The sequence below is a fragment of the Neoarius graeffei genome, chromosome 25 (assembly GCF_027579695.1).
Source record: "Neoarius graeffei isolate fNeoGra1 chromosome 25, fNeoGra1.pri, whole genome shotgun sequence".
NCBI lineage: Eukaryota > Metazoa > Chordata > Actinopteri > Siluriformes > Ariidae > Neoarius > Neoarius graeffei.
In genome coordinates, this window is record NC_083593.1 from 22,137,592 (window position 1) to 22,163,666 (window position 26,075).

General features: G+C 41.7%; 1 protein-coding gene across 4 annotated transcripts in view; it reads right to left on the bottom strand.

Moving 5' to 3' along the window:
- Positions 1-26,075, bottom strand: part of supt20 (SPT20 homolog, SAGA complex component) — a 62,934-nt gene that overhangs the window by 23,301 nt on the left and 13,558 nt on the right. For all 4 annotated transcript variants that reach the window (XM_060909697.1, XM_060909696.1, XM_060909695.1 and 1 more), the window contains 6 exons: positions 19,787-19,943; positions 19,600-19,656; positions 19,252-19,326; positions 16,549-16,718; positions 16,382-16,414; positions 16,024-16,141 (listed from right to left, as the gene is read on the bottom strand). In XM_060909697.1, coding sequence (XP_060765680.1) covers positions 16,024-16,141; positions 16,382-16,414; positions 16,549-16,718; positions 19,252-19,326; positions 19,600-19,656; positions 19,787-19,943 — 610 coding nt within the window. The remainder of the gene's footprint in view (positions 1-16,023; positions 16,142-16,381; positions 16,415-16,548; positions 16,719-19,251; positions 19,327-19,599; positions 19,657-19,786; positions 19,944-26,075) is intronic.

The following is a 26,075-nucleotide window of genomic DNA, read 5'->3' on the forward strand; positions in this document are numbered from 1 at the left end:
ACAAAAATTTAAGAAAGATGGAACTGCAGCCGTCTCACAGAGACATCCAGGTCGTCCACGTTAGTTAACACCTCGACAGGAGCGTCTTCTGATGAGAAGCGTTGAAGAAAATCGGCATGCAAGTTCACTGCAGTTATCTAAAGAAGTAGAAAGCCAAACTGGGGTGACTATTTCCCGTGACACAATAAGGCGTACACTGCAGAGGAATGGCATGCATGGATGCCGTCCACGAAAGAAGCCTCTCCTAAAGCCCAGGCACAAAAAAGCCTGCCTAGAGTTTGCCAGGGCCCGTGCTGACAAAGATGAAGACTACTGGGACTCTATACTCTGGAGCGATGAGACCAAGATAAATGTTTTTGGAACAGATGGCTTCAAAACTGTATGGCGTCACAAAGGTGAGGAGTACAAACAAAAATGCATGGTGCCTACAGTGAAACATGGTGGTGGCAGTGTCCTTATGTGGGGCTGCATGAGTGCTGCTGGTGTCGGGGAGCTGCATTTCATTGATGGCATCATGAATTCACAGATGTATTGCTCTATACTGAAAGAGAAGATGCTACCATCACTCCGTGCCCTTGGTCATCGTGCACTTTTCCAACATGACTAAACACACATCTAAGGCCACCGTTGGATTTCTGAAGAACAGGGTGAAGGTGATTCAGTGGCCGAGTATGTCTCCTGATCTGAACCCAATCGAACACCTACGGGGAATTCTGAAGAGACAAGTTGAGCATCACTCTCCATCCAGCATCCAGTCACTAAAAGAGGTCATTGTTGAAGAATGGAAAAAGATTGATGTTGCAAAATGTAGCCAACTTGTTCATTCCATGCCTAGAAGACTTGGTGCTGTCATTAAAAATCATGGAGGCCACACAAAGTACGAGATACAGTAGTTTTTGTTGTGGGGTGTACTCATTTTTGCACCACCCTAATTTGAGTAAAACTGAAAAATGTGAAATCTAAGTTATATTATTACCCTTACTTTCCCATTATAAGTTAAACAGATGTTATATAAAACTTTGTCTTGTCAACATTTTGGAAATTGTTTGTGTTCATTGAGATATTGTTTAAAATGTTACTTTTCAAAGGGGGTGCACTCATTTACGCTGAGCACTTATATTATATATATATACACACACACACACGTATACGTACGTGTATATATATCTATCTATATCTATTATATATATATACACACACGTGTGTGTGTATATTATATATATATATATATATATATATATATATATATATATATATATATATATATATGTACACGTGTGTGTATATATATATATATATATATATATATATATATATATATACACACACATATATATATATACACACACACACACACACACACACATATACATATATACACACACACACTCATACACACACAGTGGTGCTTAAGTTTGTGAACCCTTTAGAATTTTCTATATTTCTGCATAAATATGACCTAAAACATCATCAGATTTTCACACAAGTCCTAAAAGTAGATAAAGGGAACCCGGTTAAACAAATGAGACAAAAATATTATAATTGGTCATTTATTTACTTGAGGAAAATGATCCAATATTACATATCTGAGTGGCAAAAGTATGTGAACCTCTAGGATTAGCAGTTAATTTGAAGGTGAAATTAGAGTCAGGTGTTTTCAATCAATGGGACAACAATCAGGTGTGAGTGGGCACCCTGTTTTATTTAAAGAACAGGGATCTATCAAAATCTGGTCTTCACAACACATGTTTGTGGAAGTGTATCATGGCACAAACAAAGGAGATTTCTGAGGACCTCAGAAAAAGCGTTGTTGATGCTCATCAGGCTGGAAAAGGTTACAAAACCATCTCTAAAGAGTTTGGACTCCAACAATCCACAGTCAGACAGATTGTGTACAAATGGAGGAAATTCAAGACCATTGTTACCCTCCCCAGGAGTGGTCGACCAACAAAGATCACTCCAAGAGCAAGGTGTGTAATAGTCGACAAGGTCACAAAGGACCCCAGGGTAACTTCTAAGCAACTGAAGGCCTCTCTCACATTGGCTAATGTTAATGTTCATGAGTCCACCATCAGGAGAACACTGAACAACAATGGTGTGCATGGCAGGGTTGCAAGGAGGAAGCCACTGCTCTCCAAAAACAACATTGCTGCTCGTCTGCAGTTTGCTAAAGATCACGTGGACAAGCCAGAAGGCTATTGGAAAAATGTTTTGCGGACGGATGAGACAAAAATACAACTTTATGGTTTAAAGGAGAAGCATTCTGTTTGGAGAAAGGAAAACACTACATTCCAGCATAAGAACCTTATCCCATCTGTGAAACATGGTGGTGGTAGTATCATGGTTTGGGCTTGTTTTGCTGCATCTGGGCCAGGACAGCTTGCCATCATTGATGGAACAATGAATTCTGAATTATACCAGCAAATTCCAAAGGAAAATGTCAGGACATCTGTCCATGAACTGAATCTCAAGAGAAGGTGGGTCATGCAGCAAGACAACGACCCTAAGGAAACAAGTCATTCTACCAAAGAATGGTTAAAGAATAAAAGTTAATGTTTTGGAATGGCCAAGTCAAAGTCCTGACCATAATCCAATCGAAATGTTGTGGAAGGACCTGAAGCAACCAGTTCATGTGAGGAAACCCACCAACATCCCAGAGTTGAAGCTGTTCTGTACGGAGGAATGGGCTAAAATTCCTCCAAGCCGGTTTGCAAGACTGATCAACAGTTACGGGAAATGTTTAGCTGCAGTTATTGCTGCACAAGGGGGTCATACCAGATACTGAAAGCAAAGGTTCACATACTTTTGCCACTCACAGATATGTAATATTGGATCATTTTCCTCAATCAATAAATTGCCAAATATAATATTTTTTTGTCTCATTTGTTTAACTGGGTTCCCTTTATCTATTTTGAGGACTTGTGTGAAAATCTGATGATGTTTTAGGTCATATTTATGCAGAAATATAGAAAATTCTAAAGGGTTCACAAACTTTCAAGCACCACTGTGTGTGTGTGTATATATATATATATATATATATATATATATATATATATATATATATATATATATATCTCCATGTCATCCTCAAGCTCAGGTCCTCTACCAGAGGCCTGGGAGTTTGAGGGTTCTGCGCAGTATCTTCGATGTTCCTAGGACTGCGCTCTTCTGGACTGAGGCTTCAGATGTTGTTCCTGGGATTTGCTGGAGCCACTCTCCCAGTTTGGGGGTTACTGCCCCAAGTGCCCCCACTACCACGGGGACCACGCAACCCTTGACCTTCCACATCCGTTCCAGCTGCTCTTTCAACCCTTGATACTTCTCAAGTTTCTCATGTTCCTTCTTCCTGATGTTGGCGTCACATCTATCACCACCACCCTCTTCTGCTCTTTGTCCACCACCACTATGTCCGGTTGGTTAGCCAGGATCTGTTTGTCAGTCTGGAAGCTGAAGTCCCACAGAACCTTGGCCCTGTTGTTCTCAGCCACCTTCTGTGGTATGGCCCATTGGGACTTGGGTACTTCTATTCCATACTGGTTGCAGATGTTCCTGTATACTATCCCAGCCACTTGGTTGTGCCTCTCCATGTACGCTGATCCAGCTAGCATCTTACACCCTGCTACTATGTGCTGGACTGTTTCAGGGGCTTCTTTGCACAGTCTGCATCTTGGGTCTGATCTACTCTGGTAGATCCTGGCCTCTATGGCTCTTGTGCTTATGGCCTGTTCTTGTGCTGCCATGATTAGTGCCTCTGTGCTGTCCGTCAGTCCTGCATTATCCAGCCACTGGTAGGATTTCTTGATATCAGCCACTCACTCTATCTGATGGTGGTACATGCCATGTAGGGGTTTGTCTCTCCAGGTTATCTGTTCCTCCTCCTCCTCTGCACTCTCATCAGGGTTCTGCTGCCTGAGACATTCACTTAGCAGTTCATCCTTTGGGGCCATCTTTCTGATGTATTCTCGGATTTTCGATGTTTCATCCTGGACCATGGTCTTGATGCTCACTAGCCCTCGGCCTCCCTCTTTCCGCTTAGTGTATAGTCTCAGGGTGCTGGACTTGGGGTGGAACCCTCCATGCATGGTGAGGAGCTTTCTAGTCTTGATATCTGTGGCTTCTATCTCCTCCTTTGGCCAGTTTATGATACCAGCGGGGTCTCTGATGACTGGTAGTGCGTACATGTTGATGGCTCGGACCTTGTTCTTACCATTCAGCTGACTTTTCAGGACCTGCCTTACTCTCTGGAGGTATTTGGCTGTGGTTGACTTCCTTGTGGCTTCTTCATGGTTTCCATTAGCCTGTGGAATGCCAAGGTACTTGTAGCTGTCTTGGATATCACCTATGTTGCCCTCTGGTAGGTCAATCCCCTCAGTCCGGATCATCTTGCCTCTCTTTGAGACCATCCGGCCACACTTGTCCAATCCGAATGACATCCCTATGTCATCGCTGTAGATCCGGGTGGTGTGGATCAGCGAGTCTATTTCTCGCTCGTTCCTGGCATACAGCTTGATGTCATCCATGTAGAGCAGGTGGCTGATTGTTGCCCCACTACGGAATCGGTATCCGTAGCCGCTCTTCGTGATGATCTGACTGAGGGGGTTCAGGCCTATGCAGAACAGCAGTGGTGATAGCGCATCTCCTTGGTATATGCCGCACTTGATGTTGACTTGGGCAATGGGTTTTGAGTTGGCCTCTAGGGTTGTCTTCCCCATTTCCATTGAGTTCTGGATGAAGGTCCTTAGGTTCCTGTTGATCTTGTACAGTTCCAGACATTCCAGTATCCATGTGTGTGGCATTGAGTCATAGGCTTTCTTGTAGTCAATCCAGGCAGTGCACAGGTTGGTCTGTCTCTTCTTACAGTCTCGGGCAACTGTTCTATCGACCAGTAGCTGGTGCTTGGCTCCTCTGGTGTTACTGCCAATCCCTTTCTGTGCCTCGCTCATGTATTGAGCCACATGCTTACTCATTTTTGCCGCAATGATGCCTGACAGGGCCTTCCATGTTGTGCAGAGACAGGTAATTGGCCGGTAGTTGGATGGGATGGGTCCCTTCTGGGGGTCCTTCATGATTAGGACTGTCCTGCCTTGGGTTAGCCATTCTGGGTGGGTTCCATCCCTCAGCAGCTGGTTCATCTGTGCTGCTAGGCGTTCATGGAGTGCAGTTAGCTTCTTCAGCCAGTACGTATGGATCATATCGGGGCCTGGTGCTGTCCAGCTCTTCATCTTTGACACTCTTTCTTGGACGTCTGCCATTGAGATGGTTACTGGTTCTTGTTCTGGGAGGTTGCTGTGGTCAGCTCTTAGGTCCACTAACCATTGGGCATCGGTGTTGTGTGATGCCTTTCTTTCCCATATGTCTTTCCAGTATTTTTCCACCTCAGCTGGGTGGGTCTGACCGGTTGTTGTTCCCCTGCCACTGAGAGTACACCTTGGCTGAGATACACCCTCCTTGGTGTATCTCTTCTAGCTGTTAGTCGCTGTTTGGCAGTTTCGAGTGCCTCTGGTATGGAGAGTGAGTTGTACTTCCTGGGTGCCCCTTTATTCACCATGTTCCCTTTCTGTAGTTCAGCTAGCTGGCTAACTTCTCTCCGTGCTGCCTTTATCATGGCCTCTAATCGTCTCTTCCATGGTGGATACTGTTTGTTATGTCCCGAGCCCACCTTGTGTCCAAGCATCTCCATGATTACTGTTGCTGTACTGTGTATCAGCTTGTTGGTCTCAGTGATGGTTCTTGTGGAGATTGTCTTCAGAGCATTCACATCTACTAGTAGATCTTCTGAAGGTACTTGGCAACTCAGCTTCGATATTCCTCGGGGGCTCCAGGTTTCCAGTTGGGTCACGATCTTCCTTCTCAGGTCAGCAGCTCTTGTGTTGAGGCTGTTAGGTGTTGGGGCTTGATACCCAATCTCTGGTTGTGGGGATGATGACATCTCCCCACTAACCTGTCTTCCTGGCTCCCCCTTGCCGTAGCATCGTTGTTGTATTTCATTAATCTCTAGTTGTGATAGTAGATTTCGATTACGGATGTTGGAACACTGGGCTAATAGCTGTTTCTTTGTTAGCCCTGATTGTGGGTTTCGAAGTATCCAATGGTATCCCCTCTCTCTGGGATTGCTTGTATTGCTTTGCATTCCAGCAAATCCGTATTTTCTGTCCTCGTCCATCGATGTCTTGTTCCAGTAGCCCATTTCTCATCAGTTTGCCCTGGTTCCCTAGCAACTGACACAGACCTTGTTGACCCGGGCGACGTCTGAGCCGGTATGACTCTATCAGTTATGTCTTCACTCATTCCTGAAGTAGGCTGATATATCATGAGGGGTCTTGCCGAAGGACCCTTACTGGATGATGTTTTGCCCCGACCGGGATTCGAACCCCGATCTCCTGCGTCGTAGTCAGTGAGCATTACCACTGTACTATCCAGCTGAGATTTTTTATTTTTATATAATTTGGACACTGACAATTTTTTTTTTACCTGTTTACTGAAACATATTCAAGTTATAGTTATATAATGGACATGGACATAAAGTCCAGACTTTCAGCTTTCATTTGAGGGTATCCACATTAAAACTGGATGAAGGGTTTAGGAGTTTCAGCTCCTTAACATGTGCCACCCTGTTTTTAAAGGGACCAAAAGTAATTGGACAATGGACTCAAAGGCTATTTCATGGGCAGGTGTGGGCAATTCCTTCGTTATGTCATTCTCAATTAAGCAGATAAAAGGCCTGGAATTGATTTGAGGTGTGGTGCTTGCATTTGGAAGATTTTGCTGTGAAGAAAACATGCGGTCAAAGGAGCTCTCCATGCAGGTGAAACAAGCCATCCTTAAGCTGCGAAAACAGAAAAACCCATCCGAGAAATTGCTACAATATTAGGAGTGGCAAAATCTACAGTTTGGTACATCCTGAGAAAGAAAGCACTGGTGAACTCATCAATGCAAAAAGACCTGGACGCCCACAGAAGACAACAGTGGTGGATGATCGCAGAATAATTTCCATGGTGAAGAGAAACCCCTTCACAACAGCCAACCAAGTGAACAACACTCTCCAGGAGGTAGACGTATCACTATCCAAATCTACCATAAAGAGAAGACTGCATGAAAATAAATACAGAGGGTTCACTGCTCGGTGCAAGCCACTCATAAGCCTCAAGAATAAAAAGGCTAGATTGGACTTTGCTAAAAAACATCTAAAAAAGCCAGCATGGGGGCGTCATGGCTCAGGTGGATAAGGCGCCATACCATAAATCCGGGGACCCGGGTTCGATTCCGACCCGAGGTCATTTCTCGATCCCTCCCTGTCTCTACACTGTCCTATCCAATAAAGGTGGAAAAAGCCCCAAAAAAATCTTTAAAAAAAAAAAGCCAGCACAGTTCTGGAAGAACATTCTTTGGACATATGAAACCAAGATCAACCTCTACTAGAATGATGGCAAGAAAAAAGTATGGCGAAGGCGTGGTACAGCTCATGATCCAAAGCATACCACATCATCTGTAAAACACGGTGGAGGCAGTGTGATGTCTTGGGCATGCATGGCTGCCGGTGGCACTGGGTCACTAGTGTTTATTGATGATGTGACACAGGACAGAAGCAGCCGGATGAATTCTGAGGTATTCAGAGACATACTGTGTGCTCAAATCCAGCCAAATGCAGCCAAACTGATTGGTTGGCGTTTCATAATACAGACGGACAATGACCCAAAACATAAAGCCAAAGCAACCCAGGAGTTTATTAAGGCAAAGAAGTGGAATATTCTTGAATGGCCAAGTCAGTCACCTGATCTCAACCCAATTGAGCATGCATTTCACTTGTTAAAGACTAAACTTCAGACAGAAAGGCCCACAAACAAACAGCAACTGAAAACTGGTGCAGTAAAGGCCTGGCAGAGCATTAAAAAGGAGGAAACACAGCGTCTGGTGATGTCCATGAGTTCAAGACTTCAGGCAGTCATTGCCAACAAAGGGTTTTCAACCAAGTATTAGAAATGAACATTTTATTTACAATTATTTAATTTGTCCAATTACTTTCGAGCCCCTGAAATGAAGGGATTGTGTTTAAAAAATGCTTTAGTTCCTCACATTTTTATGCAATCATTTTGTTCAACCCACTGAATTAAAGCTGAAAGTCTGAACTTCAACTGCATCTGAACTGTTTTGTTCAAAATTCATTGTGGTAATGTACAGAACCAAAATTAGAAAAATGTTGTCTCTGTCCAAATATTTATGGACCTTACTGTATATATATATATATATATATATATATATATATATATATATATATATATATATATATATATATGTAAATACACACACACACACACACACAAGCACAGTGGTGCTTGAAAGTTTGTGAAGACTTTCAAATTTTCTATATTTCTGCATAAATATGACCTAAAACATCATCCGATTTTCACACAAGTCCTAAAAGTAGATAAAGAGAACCCAGTTAAACAAATGAGACAAAAATATTAGACTTGGTCATTTATTTATTGAGGAAAATGATCCAATATTACATATCTGTGAGTGACAAAAGTATGTGAACCTCTAGGATTAGCTGTTAATTTGAATATGAAATTCGAGTCAGGTGTTTGTCATCCCATTTGATTGAAATCAGGTGTGAGTGGGCACCCTGTTTTATTTAAAGAACAGGGATCTATCAAAGTCTGATCTTCACAACACGTTTGTGGAAGTGTATCATGGCACGAGCAAAGGAGATTTCTGAGGACCTCAGAAAAAGTGTTGTTGATGCTCATCGGGCTGGAAAAGGTTACAAAACCATCTCTAAAGAGTTTGAACTCCACCAATCCACAGTCAGACAGATTGTGTACAAATGGAGGAAATTCAAGACCATTGTTACCCTCCCCAGGAGTGGCCGACCAACAAAGATCACTCCAAGAGCAAGGCATGTAATAGGTGGCGAGGTCACAAAAGACCCCAGGGTAACTTCTAAGCTATCGGTTCCCAAACTGTGGTACGCGTACCCCTAGGCGTACGCGACGTGATTGTAGGGGGTACATGGGAAGAAAAAAAAATTATGCAAATAGCAACGAATGTAGGCAACGTAATACAACAAATAAGCAACCTGCCAATCAGTCCCAGCACTTTACTACGCACGCACACAAAATTAGGCTCGAGGATTCTCCCTTCAACTGAAACAGTTGTTGCTAGGCGACCAACACGAAACTTCAGTCAGTTTAGTTACATGTCACTTCGCTGCTATGGCAATGAAATGTCGCTGCTAATAAAGAACGAACAAACACGAACATGGACAAATGGCTGAAAAGAGTAAAACCCCCCCTCCACAGAGACGCCATCGGCTCCTAGGCCTACTATCGGGGATCCCCCTGTCAGTGACAGCAACCCAGATTTCTCTTCCGTGGATCAGGGTGCTAGCAGCAGTAGGGATACTGTTGCTCATCAAGCTACTAGCATGGCTTGTGCCACTGACAGTGACTGAGTATGATGACCCCCCTGACATGAGCAAGCATATAGATGCAGAAAGGACGATTTCAGAAAAAAGACGCAAATATGATGAGAACTACATTTCGTTGGGGTTCACTTGTATCGGTACTGGCTTGTCTATTCAGCCACAGTGCGTTGTATGCGCAAAAGTGTTATCTCACAACTCAATGAAACCGTCACTCTTGCGCAGACATCTAGAGACAAATCACCCTCACTTGAAAAATAAACCACGGGAGTTTTTTGAAAGGGAATTACGTGGGGTTTCTACCAGTAAGAGCAGCATAAGAAAACCAGACACAATAAACAAGAAAGGGTTAGAGGCGTCTTATATGGTGAGCTACCGAGTAGCCCGGACTGGCAAGCCCCACAATATTGTGGAGGAGTTTTTTCTACTTTCTGCCGCAGACACGGTTGGGGTAATGTTGGGGGAAAAGGCAAAAAGTGTCATACAGTCCATGCCTTCATCAAACAACACCGTTTCTCGGCGTATCAGTGCCATTGCTGGGGACGTTTTAAAACAGTTACTGCTTTGCATACGAGCCAGTGAATTTTATTCACTACAGCTGGATGAGTCAACGGACGTGGCCGGCCTGGCACAGCTCCTGGTATATGTCCGTTATATCCATGAAGGGTCAGTTAAGGAGGACATGCTGTTCTGTAAACCACTCGAAACAAGAACAACAGGGGAAGACATCTTCCGTATGCTGGACACCTTTGTGACATCGAATGGACTTTTTTGGACTAAATGTGTGGGCATCTGCACAGATGGCGCAAGGGCCATGACAAGGAGGCACAGTGGAGTGGTCACGCGCGTCCAAGCGGTTGGTCCCGACGCCACTTGGGTGCACTGCAGCATCCACAGAGAGGCTCTGGCTGCCAAGGGCATGCCTGTAAATTTGAAGAACGTTTTGGACACAACTGTAAAAATTGTGAACTTTGTTAAAGCTAGGCCTCTGAACTCTCGCATATTTACTGCACTCTGCAATGAAATGGGTAGCGACCATACATCTCTTCTACTGCACACGGAGGTGCGCTGGTTTCAAGGGGGAAAGTATTGGCACGCGTCTTAGAATTAAGAGATGAACTTAAAATGTTTTTTGCTGACCAGACATTTCACCTGTCTGGCAATTTGCATGATGGAGAGTTTCTTTCACGACTAGCTTATCTCGGTGACATTTTTTCTCGGCTGAATGAACTTCATCTTGGATTACAGGGGCTCTCCGCAACCATCTTTAATGTGCGAGATAAAATCGAGGCAATGATCCAGAAATTGAAGCTCTGGATAGACTGCGTGGGCAAAAACAAGACAGAGGCCTTTCCGTTCTTGCATGATTTTCTGTGTGAAAATCACCTCAGTCTGAAAGACGGCATCAAGTGCGACATCACAACACATCTCCGCGAGCTGGCTGCTGAGCTGCGCAGACACTTCCCCGACAGTGACGAGTCGGACAGTTGGATTCGACATCCCTTTTCTACTGTCCCTACTGCCCTGCCGGTATCTGAACAAGAGAACCTCACTGACATAGCATCAACAGGATCCATGAAAATTGATTTCAACCACAAGCCTCTTACAGATTTCTGGATAGGATTGCGTGCAGAGTACCCTGAACCAGCAACACGCGCTGTCAAAAAATTAATGCCCTTCGCAACTACGTATTTATGTGAGAGGGGGTTCTCATCTCTGACGAGCCTGAAAACTAAATACCGGCACAGGCTGTGTGTAGAAGACGATTTAAGGCTGAAACTTTCTCCGATTCGACCAGACATAAGGGGGCTATGTGCATCCTCTCAAGCACACCCTTCACATTAACCTGGATTTTGGTCATGTTTAATGAACTCGCTCCGGTCACGCCCCCTCTCAAACTCGACGCAGAGCTCCACAGGTTTGGTTATGTTCTTAACAGGCTAATTAGTTCTTAGTCTTAGTTCTTGTTTCTTATTTCTCATGCCCGTTCATCTGTAGTTGTATTTAATATCTGCAAGCTAGTTAATAAAACTCTGCTCCCTACAGTAACAGTTTCATGTTTTTATTTCTTGTTGTGCATGGGGGGGTACGCAGTTGGAGATGAAATGCTTCAAGGGGTACGTGATGTAAAAAAGTTTGGGAACCACCGTTCTAAGCAACTGAAGGCCTCTCTCACATTGGCTAATGTTAATGTTCATGAGTCCACCATCAGGAAAACACTAAACAACAGTGGTGTGCATGGCAGGGTTACAAGCAGAAAGTCACTGCTCTCCAAAAAGAACATTGCTGATCGTCTGCAGTTTGCTAAAGATCACGTGGACAAGCCAGAAGGCTATTGGAAAAATGTTTTGTGGATGGATGAGACTAAAATAGAACTTTTTGGTTTAAATGAGAAGCGTTATGTTTGGAGAAAGGAAAACACTGCATTCCAGCATAAGAACCTTATCCCATCTGTGAAACATGGTGGTAGTATCATGGTTTGGGCCTGGTTTTTCTGCATCTGGGCCAGGATGGCTTGCCATCATTGATGGAACAATGAATTCTGAATTATACCAGCGAATTCTAAAGGAAAATGTCAGGACATCTGTCCATGAACTGAATCTTAAAAGAAGGTGGGTCATGCAGTAAGACAACGACCCTAAGCACACAAAGTCATTCTACCAAAGAATGGTTAAAGAAGAATAAAGTTAATGTTTTGGAACGGCCAAGTCAAAGTCCTGACCTTAATCCAATCGAAATGTTGTGGAAGGACCTGAAGCGAGCAGTTCATGTGAGGAAACCCACCAACATCCCAGAGTTGAAGCTGTTCTGTATGGAGGAATGGGCTAAAATTCCTCCAAGCCAGTGTGCAGAACTGATCAACAGTTACCAGAAACATTTAGTTGCAGTTATTGCTGCACAAGGGGGTCACACCAGATACTGAAAGCAAATGTTCACATACTTTTGCCACTCACAGATATGTAATATTGGATCATTTTCCTCAATAAATAAATGACCAAGTATAATATTCTGATGATGTTTTAGGTCATATTTATGCAGAAATATAGAAGATTCTGAAGGGTTCACAAACTTTCAAGCACCACTGTGTGTGTGAGAGATATATACATCACTCACACACACACACACACACACACACACACACACAGTGGGGCAAAAAAAGTATTTAGTCAGCCACCAATTGTGCAAGTTCTCCCACTTAAAAGATGAGAGAGGCCTGTAATTTTCATCATAGGTATACCTCAACTATGAGAGACAGAATGGGGGGAAAGAATCCAGGAAATCACATTGTAGGATTTTTAATGAATTAATTGGTAAATTCCTCAGTAAAATAAGTATTTGGTCACCTACGTACAAACAAGCAAGATTTCTGGCTCTCACAGACCTGTAACAACTTCTTTAAGAGGCTCCTCTCTCCTCCACTCGTTACCTGTATTAATGGCACCTGTGTGAACTCGTTATCAGTATAAAAGACACCTGTCCTCAAGCAGTCACACTCCAAACTCCACTATGGCCAAGACCAAAGAGCTGTCAAAGGACACCAGAAACAAAATTGTAGACCTGCACCAGGCTGGGAAGACTGAATCTGCAATAGGTAAGCAGCTTGGTGTGAAGAAATCAACTGTGGGAGCAATTATTAGAAAATGGAAGACATACAAGACCACTGATAATCTCCCTCGATCTGGGGCTCCACGCAAGATCTCACCCCGTGGGGTCAAAATGATCACAAGAACGGTGAGCAAAAATCCCAGAACCACACGGGGGGACCTAGTGAATGACCTGCAGAGAGCTGGGACCAAAGTAACAAAGGCATCAGTAACACACTACGCCACCAGGGACTCCAATCCTGCAGTGCCAGACGTGTCCCCCTGCTTAAGCCAGTACATGTCCAGGCCCGTCTGAAGTTTGCTAGAGAGCATTTGGATGATCCAGAAGAGGATTGGGAGAATGTCATATGGTCAGATGAAACCAAAATAGAACTTTTTGGTAAAAACTCAACTTGTCGTGTTTGGAGGAGAAAGAATGCTGAGTTGCATCCAAAGAACACCATACCTACTGTGAAGCATGGGGGTGGAAACATCATGCTTTGGGGCTGTTTTTCTGCCAAGGGACCAGAACGACTGATCCGTGTAAAGGAAAGAATGAATGGGGCCATGTATCATGAGATTTTGAGTGAAAACCTCCTTCCATCATCAAGGGCATTGAAGATGAAACGTGGCTGGGTCTTTCAGCATGACAATGATCCCAAACACAGCATCCGGGCAACGAAGGAGTGGCTTCGTAAGAAGCATTTCAAGGTCCTGGAGTGGCCTAGCCAGTCTCCAGATCTCAACCCCACAGAAAATCTTTGGAGGGAGTTGAAAGTCCGTGTTGCCCAGCGACAGCCCCAAAACATCACTGCTCTAGAGGAGATCTGCATGGAGGAATGGGCCAAAATACCAGCAACAGTGTGTGAAAATCTTGTGAAGACTTACAGAAAACGTTTGACCTCTGTCATTGCCAACAAAGGGTATATAACAAAAGTACTGAGATGAACTTTTGTTATTGACCAAATACTTATTTTCCACCATAATTTGCAAATAAATTCTTTAAAAATCAGACAATGTGATTTTCTGGATTTTTTTTTTCTCATTTTGTCTCTCATAGTTGAGGTATACCTATGATGAAAATTACAGGCGCCTCTCATCTTTTTAAGTGGGAGAACTTGCACAATTGGTGACTGACTAAATACTTTTTTTGCCCCACTGTATATACACACACACACACACACACACATTTCTAACATATACATACATGCAAAATATATATACCGTACACGTTTTTATAATGCACAGCAAGCAACATGTTGTTTGAAGCTAATTTTGCTGTACATTATCATCACAATCTTCTGGAAAGTCATTTGCCAAATATCTGATTATTTTCACTGAAAAATTATATTATCACAGTTTTCCCCTAGAAAAACTGGAAAGACTAGTGGCCCCCCTGAGCACAGTGAGGTAGGGAGGTCTGGGGGCATGCTCCCCTGGAAAATTTTTCAAATCTAAGGGTTCATTTTATGGCTTCTGGCGACATCTAGAGATGATTTTTATCAGTTCAACATGTTAGAGAAAAGGCTAATATTTTACTTATAATTTTGCTTAACTCCCACCCTAAACATGGGAAGAAAAAAAAAAAGGAAACAAAAAAGTCAGTACAATACCCACTTGCATCTCGCAGGCAGTGTACTGTTGCAAAGGAGACTGCAGTTTATTTTACATCAAAAAAAGTGAATGGTGATGCAACATGGCATGAGTTGTTCACAATACTGATCATTAAATTTTGGCAATAGTGCAGATGACTAAATGCTCTCACTGTGTGACTCCAGCTGGTCAGCAACATGCAGCGAACTGGCTGTTGTGGTCTCACAACTATGGTCTGCCACTGTTGCAGAGTTGTTTACACAGTTTTCTTTTTGAAAAACTCTAAGCTGCAACCCGTCTGTGTTTTGCTCACTTGTACCCACTCGAAGGCGCCACCATTTTTGCATAAGTTACCTATGAATATTAATTGCGCATCGCTCGTCCAATCAACACGGGATACCGCACACACTCAGCCAATCGGCACGGATTACCCTTCTCTGTGAACTTAGGTCACGTTCAGGGCCATGGGCTGGTATGGACTGTTTTGATTACTTGTTCAAAGGCTACAAAACACATGCGTGTTGATTCTCGCTTTATACTGTAGGCCTAAATTGTAAGTGTTGTGGCGGCAGTTTAATGGGTAGCGACATGTCACTAAGCACATCAGTCAATAAATCAAGCGTAGCTGGGCCGCTACGCTATGATGCTTGAGAGAAAATCCTGTATGTATAATCCACATTCACTGGATATGAGCAATCGTGCGTTCTGATTGGCTACTCTACTACAAGGATATCAGCCCAGCTACCGTGAGTTGAGAAAAACAAAATGGCAGAGCGTGTTGCCAAACCAACTAAGGACGAAATAAAAAAAAAAAAAAATCTACTTGAAAACACCCCCCCCCATAAAAAAGAAATGGAATAAAAGTAGTATTTGATGGCAAGAACTTTTTTTTTCAAGAATTATTCGTAGCATTTTATGAAAGATGCTATGTCATTTCGCTGGTTTGTTTACATTTTTTTTTTAAAGACATTTTTTGGGCTTTTTTTCACCTTTATTATTGGGTAGGACAGTGTAGAGACAGGAAATGAGCGGGAGAGAGAGACAGGGAGGGATCAGGAAATGACCTCGGGCCGGAATCGAACCCGGGTACCCGGATTTATGGTATGGCGCCTTATCCACCTGAGCCACGACGTCCACGGTTTGTTTACATTCTAAGCGGAAATGATTTTGTTGGACGTTTTCTACAAAGTTTTTATCAAATTTGAAAAAAAATTAAAAACGCTCTGTTTCTCAAAATCCAGTGAATGTGGATAGAATAAAACAGTTATTCCACTCAATCTCGTCATACGTGGCTTACAGCCAACAAGGCGCATCAGCTCATGTATGACTTGATTTTGTGGAATAACTTTTTATTATAATTTTATATATCAATTAATCATGACCACTCTACTAAATAGCACAAGAGCTGTTATCTCAGTGTCCCACCTCTGTCTCCCTTGCCGGAGAGAGCTGGCTTTGGGCTCCCATGTTGCTGGAATTGTGCAATATCTTCACCTCACACTTTAAATCTGTCTCGTAAACATCCTTGTACTGAGACAAAAACCTGATGAACAGAGCAGCAGTTTAACCACAGCACTCACCTATCAATACACAGACAGGAAGTAAATATAGATAACATACTTTATATTAAATCAAAGCGGGTGAAAGCATGAGATAGCATGCGACTACAAGCTGTTCATTTTCCACAGATGTGTGCTGAAGGAACAATTCAACAAGGCATCAAGCATCACAGTATAATAACATGATCTAGACAACAAAATACAAATACAGCTCCTGTACTCACCGATCAGCATCTACCTTCGAACCTAGGAGGAATCTGGTACGGATGAAAGAAAAGGACATAAAACAAGAGTAGAGCAAAAGCCTAACAGGTACACCAGCAGAAAAAGTAGCAGATAATCTATTAATCTGCTCTTGTTGATTTCTAAACTCTTAAATGTTGCTTCTTACGGTGGGTGAATGAGGTGTATGTCAGACACATCTTCATCTGCTTTTGGGTCATTGCTGCTGTAGATTTTTCCATATACCAGCGGGTCACCCATAGATTGAAAGATGGTGACCTTTGTCCTCTGAGGCTGGCCACCCACTTCACACTCAAAAATGTAGTCGTCTTTCATGTCCTGCATCACGAAAAAGGCCAAGTTCAAGTTCCTTTATTTATACCCAAAGGTAAACTTGTTTTGCAGTGAAGTGGGTCAGCTTTCTCTTCCACACACGCCAAACAACACTTAAAACATTGAACATAAAACACAGCGTGATAAACATATAACATAAAAAAAAACCCATGATAAACATGACATAAAACACAACATTAAAACAAACAACACATAAAACCCCACATGAAGCTAAGACTTATTAAGAAGGCTTATGGCAGCAGGAACAAAACTGTTTTTATAACGCTTGGTTTTACATTCTGGTACTTTATATCTACGTCCTGATGGGAGAGGCTGGAACTCACGATGTAGTGGGTGAGAAGTGTCCTTTAAAATTAATCCAGATATCCTCTGTACCTGTCTGGAGTACAGTGATTCTGGATTTAACTGCATCTCTCCTGTCAGCTTACTGGACCACTTCACCATTTGGTTCAGGCACCTCTTATTTTTAGACAACAGATTACCAAACCAAGACACCAAGCAGAAAGATAAAACCGATTCAGTAAAGGCACGATAAAACAGGGTCAGCAGTGTTTTGTCAATGTGAAATGACGACAGTTTCCTGAGGCGAGACAGACACTGGTTCCCCTTTTTATATACAGCTTGACAGTTTGCCTCAAAAGTCAGTTTACTATCAACGACTGTGCCAAGATACTTATATGTTTCAACACATTCTACTGTCTGACCCTTTATAAAAGTGAGTTCCTGTGCCTGGGGGAGTTTCCTAAAATCAATTAACATGTCTTTGGTTTTTAATATGTTCATCTGCAGAAAGGATTCGTCACACCACTGAACAAAGTCCTGAATGACTGGACCGTGGCAGGTTTCATTGTCCTTCAGCAGACTGACAATGACGGAGTCATCTGCATACTTTAAAATTAATCTGCACAATGCTGCATTCAACAACCTCTACATTAACTTAAGTATAGTTCAAGAATAATCCAAACCTCGGAACAGATTTATAAAATAAGTTAAGGGTTGTTTTACAATCAGGGTACGCAAGCTAAAAATCACATTTAACACTTATCATCTTCAATATCAAAAGGCTTGACTAAAATAAACTTGGTTGTTTATTGTAGCCCTGTGATAGCTCTATTTACCATGCAAAAAAAAAATTTGGTGATAACGTTATTTTTGGTGAATGTATGGCAATATGTGTCATATTTAGCAAAATTACTCGTGTCATTTAGAAAAAGTGCTTTTTTGACCACAGGTAGCTCCAAAAGGGATCCACTTAAATCATTCTTTATACCATAAAACAAATATTTGGTTCCATATCATTGGAAACATAGTTAAGTTTTAAAGGAACAGTCCACCGTACTTCCATAATGAAATATGCTCTTATCTGAATTGAGACGAGCTGCTCCGTACCTGTCCGAGCTTTGCGCGACCTCCCAGTCAGTCAGACGTGCTGTCACTCCTGTTAGCAATGTAGCTAGGCTCAGTATGGCCAATGGTATTTTTTGGGGCTGTAGTTAGATGCGACCAAAGTCTTCCGCGTTTTTCCTGTTTACATAGGTTTATATGACCAGTGATATGAAACAAGTTCAGTTACACAAATTGAAACGTAGCGATTTTCTATGCTATGGAAAGTCCGCACTATAATGACAGGCGTACGAACACCTTCTGCGTGCTTCGACAGCGCATTGATACGGAGCTCAGATATCAATGCGCTGCCGAAGCGCGCAGAAGGTGTTAGTACTCCTGTCATTATAGTGCAGACTTTCCATAGCATAGAAAATCGCTACGTTTCAATTTGTGTAACTGAACTTGTTTCATATCACTGGTCATATAAACCTATGTAAACAGGAAAAATGCGGAAGAGTTTGGTCGCATCTAACTACAGCCCCAAAAAATACCATTGGCCATACTGAGCCTAGCTACATTGCTAATAGGAGTGACAGCGCATCTGACTGCATCTGACTAACTGGGAGGTCGCGCAAAGCTCGGACAGGTACGGAGCAGCTCGTCTCAATTCAGATGAGAGCATATTTCATTATGGAAGTATGGTGGACTGTTCCTTTAAATGTTGAATGCCAGTAAGTTTTCAGACTATTTTGATCAAATTAGTATGTAATTGTGTCAAAAAATGTCCTCTCCGAGACAGACAGCTAATGTTTCAATATAAAATAACATATCTAAAATGATTATTTTCATCCTAAAATGTGGTCAAGATATTGGGACATAAATATTAGAGACAACTAAAACAAAGCTTACAGCCTTATATTTAAAAGCACTATGGAAGTAGTGGATTCTGAATTGTCAAAAAAAAAAAAAATGTCCTCTCTGAGAATCACTTCATTTGTTTCTCCCATCTTATAGCAGATTACACAAAACTACCATACACATATGTCAAAAAATTACCTGAAATCTGTTCTTTAAGTTGTCCTTCACTTAAAAACTGGTACAAGAACCAGTTTGAATCAATTTGAATTTTGGATCCCTGTGACACAAACTTTGTACCCTGATTGTAAAACAACCCTTAAGACAAAGACATTACCTGTGCAGGCCAAACTTGTGGTGGCTGAGAATCCTCCAGTTTGACTGACTTCTCCACTACAGCATACTTCTCCACCTACAGCCAAACAAGAAGCTAAAGCTCGACTCACTTACATCTCTGTTCAAATGCTACATTAGTGTTATTGTAAAAAGAGCCAGAACTGCAGTTGAATAAACAACCTCTGCCAAAAAAAAAAAAAAACAGTTCAGACAAGCATCTACATACAAACATAGAAGACAGAAAAAATTTATTACTCTTCCATCATAACTAATCTCACAGAAAAGGAAGAACAGACTGGTCGGCTAAGTGAGTTGGCTCAAGTGTGTGTGTGTGTGTATATACACTCACATCAATCTCTACTGGAGTAGTTAGCTGGCAGCTATTTTGTTTCCACATGTCCACGCACTGTAGGAGCAGCACAAAAGGATTTTTTTTAAATCTCACTACTGAGTTTTATGTCCCAATCTCTACAAAAGCACAATCATATAGTTGCTCAAACACACTTCTACATTAATAAGGGGAAGCTGACTCTCACATTCCCAGCCTTGGAGATCTTAAGATCTACAACAGGCGGTGGTTTCCTCTCTTTCCTATTGTGCAGGTAGTCCAACAGGCGAAGCTGAGGAGGCGTGGGGAGGTTGGCCAGCTCCTGCTGCCGGTTTAACGCTGCTCGCGAGTACCTCTTAAAACACCTGCAGCACAAAACAACAGCAACACTAACAACTTGTGTCTGATAAACTGAGCTGTTAAATACAGAGGTTTACAATACATAACATTTCAGTCACGGACAGACAGTGGTTGCTCAGTGGCTACTGATCTACATGTTGTGAGCTCAAATCCCTGCACTGCTGGGTTTCAAGTATGGCCCTTAACCCTCAACTCTTCAGCTGTATCCTGTCACAACTGTATCAACACCTAAAATGTTTAAAAGGAGAAACATTATTAGCTCTTAAAATGATAAAACCCTGTTTACACTCATTTTATGCATACTGGCCCTCATTTACGAAACGAACGTTCAACTAAAAACCGGACATACGGTCATTTCAACGCAAAACTTGGCATTCATCAATGTGGAAATGAGCGGAGACTCCAATCAAATATCATGTCAAGTCTCACCTCGTGTACACAGGATTTTGATTCAGCAAAAATATGCAGTGCAGCGCAGTAAATCTGGCTGAGTGGAGAATTGTTTTAGAGCAAATATTCTGACTGGCATCTAAGCATATGCAGCCACATACGCTGCATAAATATGACTTAAAAATACGTATCACTTAAAAATATGTAGGGTATGCCAAAATGTAATCCATTTTATAAAGTACTATATCAACTGTGTGTCTTATCCCTAACAAAGGCTAAAGAGGTATTTTCAAATTGTTTGCAATTAACGGAGTTAACAGTTCAAGATTAATTTCTCTTCCTTTTTGAGATGGCCTGTTTGTTAGGGCTAGGCCACTGGTCACACAATTACAAATAAAATTAAGCAATTAAAAGCTACACGTAGGCTAACGAATTTGCAATGTATTAGTATGGATGCTTAGTCACCTATTTAAACAAGAGCTTTGCCAGTCATCAAATCTCAGCAATGGCTCTGCTAGAAAACCTCTACATGTCCGTAAGACACAACAGCATTTTTCAGGAGCACAGGAATTTATTTATTTATTTTTTTATGGAAAAAAGTGAGGAGTGATCTGAAACAAAATGTTCATAAAGAAACTCCACAACCGTGTAATTTTTGGTGGAGAGTTTGAGATCTGACCATTTTTTCTTCACCTAGCCTACATGTAAATATTTATTTTCAACATAAGCTATTTTATTTTTTTTCACAGTCCAAATCCTGCGCTCTGATTGGCTGGCGAGCGGGTCCATATCCTACGGTACGGACCCCAGTTACGGACCCCGGTTATGAACCTCTGGCGACTCGCTCGTTCACAACAAGCATAGTAGCATTTTTGGTCAACATTTAATCTTTTTTTGTGTTTTTTTAATAAGATTTATTTATAAGATTATCAAAAATCTTGTAAATTTTTGCCAGCATTTCTCAGGAGAATAGCATTAATTTTACAGCATGGATAGCGATAACAACAATCTTCACAGCGAAAGCGAGTTTTACTACCCTGAGGAAGAAGAAATAAAAGAAAACATTTCAGGAGAAAGCTAAAACCTGTAATTTGCTAACGCTGAGCAAAAACATGGCTGAATCCTGAATGACTCCTATTTGTATAAATAGGGGACTACATAGGCAGCAAAATGTAGTTTTTTCCCTGGCATGGAAGTGCACTTGTATACCGAGGAGGAAGCCATTTGCATTACAGCCGTGAATGAAGATTCAAAATGGCTGCTCGGCTTTCCCTTTCGGGCGCTCTCGTTTTCTGTTAGAATTTGGTAAAGAAAAAAATAAATATATTATTTACCAGCTTAAGGTCGGTCCGTATGGTGAAATACCGACCTCAGCCTTGCTGACCTCGGCCCAGAGGGCCTCACTCAGTACTTTCAAGACCTCGGTCACGGTACTTCACGATACAGATCTCCCAGCTGGGAAATAACACACACACACACATATACATACGTGTGTGTGTGTGTGTGTATATATATATATATATATATATATATATATATATATAAAAGACTTCTATTATATACAGTATATAGGCTACTATATACACATCACGGCTGTATAAATTTAATATTAAAAAAAAAAAAATCAGCTGGAGTTCGATTGTCAACAACAAAGCTGTCGACCGCAGCAGTGATTTGTTTCCGTATCCTTGACTTCCAAGTGACGTCAAAGCAAAACAGAAACCCGGATGTCGGCCATGTTGGTGGATATACAAATGCAGGGTCAAGCAACCTTCCATACAAAATAGGGCTGGGAATATTAACGCGTTAATCGCGATTAGATTAATGTAAATTGTGATCGCGAATATTTTTTTTAATCGTGATCAGAGTTTACCAGCATTTTCCGCACTTCTACCATCCACATGCAGCTCCTCTGGTTGTATTAATTAAACTCATTTTCAGTTAAACGCGCTATTTCGAGTTTGCTAGTCTTTTGTTCCTTCTACGCATCCGTAGGCAGCTCGAGCGGAAGCGTGTGGTTTCCATCGAGTCGTTGGCATTGGCATGGAAGGACACGCTGTTGTCTTCAGTTTAGTCCTCTTTTGTGATGGATAAGCAACGGTTTTCTGGACCTCTGAATGGTTTGTTTGAATTTAAAAAACATCCAGACGGACAAGTCGACAAGACGAGAGTAAAATGCACCCTGTGTCAAGCAGTAGCCAGTCATTCATTCTTAATACTTGTTTTCCTTTCTCTACACTCTTTTTGAAATAAAAAAGGCCAAAAGATAAATTCTGCTTTTGTCTCTGTCTTCATTTTATTCCAATTTAAGACACAATGGTCAGAAATACTTTGCATTGTGGGTTTAACTTTAGATTCGAACGGTCTTACTGCAAAATATCAATTTTACACATGCAAAGTAAATCAAGATTAATCGCGATTAACTATGAAATTTCTGAGATTAGTTGCGATCAAGAAAATTAATCTTTTGACAGCCCTAATACAAAACAATCATGCATGTGCAACCGTCTTTGTTTTTCCACTGCTTTAAATGTTCTTTTAGCTACGCCATATCTTTGTGCTGTATATGGTTGTGGTCACAACAGTACTCATGACTGTGGCACGTTCCGATTTTTTAGAATTCCTCCCATGATTCGGAAAAAGGACGAGGAAACTCTGAGGCTTAGTACGGAGAGGAGACGAGGGGATCAGGACACTTCGTCCAATGACCATTTCGTCCAGTAGTTAAGACGTTTCGTCCAAAGCCTATTTCATATGCACTATCAATTATTTTATATTTCAGGTATTCCGGTGTTCACGAAAGAAAGCCCTGCGAGAGCGCTGCTCTGCGCCTAAAGATTTAACATGATCCAGCCGGCTTTAAAAATTAATAACTCTGCCAACAGAGCTCACAGCAAAGCTAAATTTTACAGCCACCTCCCTCTAAGCCACCCCCTTTGAAAGAGCATGGTCTCAGGTTGGTAGGGTCGTGCCTCGGCCCAGGATTCGCGAACGAAGCCCCCGCAAGAGCACTGCTCAGCACCTAAAGACTTAATATGATCCAGCCGGAAGCACAGACAAGCAAGCGAGCAGCCTGCAATGACAAGGGAGTTAACTCATCCCAGGGTCAGCAAGTGGCACGGGCCCACGTGGTTACCCCCCTTAGTACGCTCTTTAGTGTCGAAGCTGCTTCGGTCAGATTCTATTGAGAATTCCTCCTTTTTTCAAACAAACAAATACCGGAAATATAAAATAATCGATAGTGAAAAAGGCTTTGGACGAAATGGTCATTGGACGAAATGACCTGTATTTGCACTCGATGGTCGGTAGAAGCATCTTATCTTCAGAAAAGTCTGACTTTTTTAAATAATATGGGTTAAAACCACACATATCTATCTTCTCTTTGTATCGAATTGTCGCTCGATCGTTCAAATCATAGTAATACTGAGAAAATTCAGCAGTGTCTACAGATACGCTTTCCGCGGCTGCCATCCTAGTTGCTTTGTATATCCACCGTCATGACGGACACTCATGACGTAGCACATTTTGATCACGTGGTTGCAAGTCATCTATTGCATTTTCTGACTTCCTGTGATGTTACTTTTCAGGCTGCCAAATAGAAATACATTTTCGTTCAATTGGACTTGAGACGTTAGAGCTTCTATTTTGAGGGCAGAGAAGTTTCTCTTCTTGGCCATATTACACCTGTCCATGTTGCAAAGTCTTGGGCCTCTAAACTGAGAATATTTAAGGGCGTGATTATTTAAATTACAGTGGTTTTCAGCCACCGCATTTACCAATGCCTGTTCATTCTTATGCTGTGTTTGGTGAAATACAAAAACGTCTCATAAATTATAAGTGAAGCTTGTCGTATAATGATTTCTCCACTTGAATCTGCGCTGGTTTCTATGCTAGTTTGGTAAATGAGGGCCAGTGTGCCGGGACTGGATTCTGGTAAGCCTTTAACCACATTTATTCTTGTTGCATGTATCTCGGTCACACGGAAATCTGTTTTATAGGAGAAAGATGTTTGCTGCTTCAGAAATCATTATTCTGCAGTCATGGAGCACAAGCCTATTAGCAGAACGTACTGACAAATGTGGCTTGAAGAGGCAAACATCTGTATGATGGGGCTAAAATGTGTCTCCTAATGTAGCTTGAGTACTGTAATTTAAATCTCTTAAATACATCATTGGTGTATTTATACATCCCTATGTGTAAAATTGCAGCTTGTATTCTATTCCTAACACTAAAGTCTGCTTTCAGAGCTTTCTGAAGTTCATTCTTGATGGCTCTCAAACCAAGAGTTTAACTTAACCACATTCAGAAAAACAGATTTCAGGAAAATATTTCGGGTCTTTAAAAAAAAAAAGTCTCTCTTAAGGTTGCACAAAAATGGACTACTATAATTTATAACATCAGCACATAGGAAGCAGGCACAGCAAAACCAGCAGGATATAAAAGCATATTCCCAGCACCTTGAGCGGTTGACCCTCACACTCCTCTCACAGGAACGAACAACACGCTCCGACAGCTATGTAAGGTACTAATACCAATGCCACACAAACAACCACAATTCAACATATGCTTCCACATATACACAGGCCAAAATGCATATAATACACAGTCAAATATCCACATGGGCACAGACTGTGTAAATGCATCCCATGTAAATCTTCCTAATATTTCAAGGGATCCTCCAGCGGATTTAGTCTATTTAGTGTTACGTAAAAGTACTTGTAGATTTCAACAGTCAAACAAACATTCATTTTCAGAGACCAAATAGTGTTCTGGAAAAATGTATTTTTATTAAAATACCAGATGGGCTTCTCACAGAAATGATGTGGCGTAGTGGAAGCTTGGAGCAACCGGACTGTTTATATCATCTGCTTACATCATGATTTTGCAAGCAGAGTTCGAACAAATCATCTAATGAGATGGTTTCATTTTTTCAAACAATGTGCGGTGTTTTGTAATGTCTTAGCTCTTTGTTATTTTATTTTTTTAATTTCTCGTTTTCTTTCTTTTGTATGTACAAATAGTTACATACATTTTTTTTATACATGTTCGAAAATAAAATAAAATAAAATAAAAAAAAATTTAAATAAAATCTCCCAACAAAGAACACTGGATAATCTTGTCTTCAAAGACAATTGTCTCTTTCTGAATTTCAACACTGACTCGTTCGTCTGTTTGCACATCATCTCTCTTCCCGGTCAATTCACGTTCCTAGCACATAAATGTAAATTAAACTACTATGAAATAAAACTTTGGAAATTTCAAATGAGTGAGTTTCATGCAAAACGTTCTGAGTAATTCTCTTATCTGGAGTATAGTCGACCGTACCTGAAGCTCAATCGAATGCTCCGTCTGTAATTGTTCTTTAACGTCTGTGTTTTCTTTGTTACCCGTATTTTCTTCTAGTATACACTGAAGAGCCTACAAGGCATCGGAATACCGATCACAATTCACCAGGCAAGACACCGATAATATACCAGGGACGGATCCAGACCGATGCAACCGATACGCGTGCATCGGTCAGAAATATATGTGCACCACTTGGCATCGGTCACGGGGCATTTGTTTACTTTACCGCTAGCTGGCTACATGACCTATAGCCACATTCAACCAACAGACCAATGGTTCAGGATCCGACCACCTGTGGTAAGCGGTGATGCTTACCTGACCTAATTACCTGTATTCACAATGATTTGTATAGCATGACCTGAGACAAAGAATCTAGAGCAAACCAATAAAATGCTCCAGAA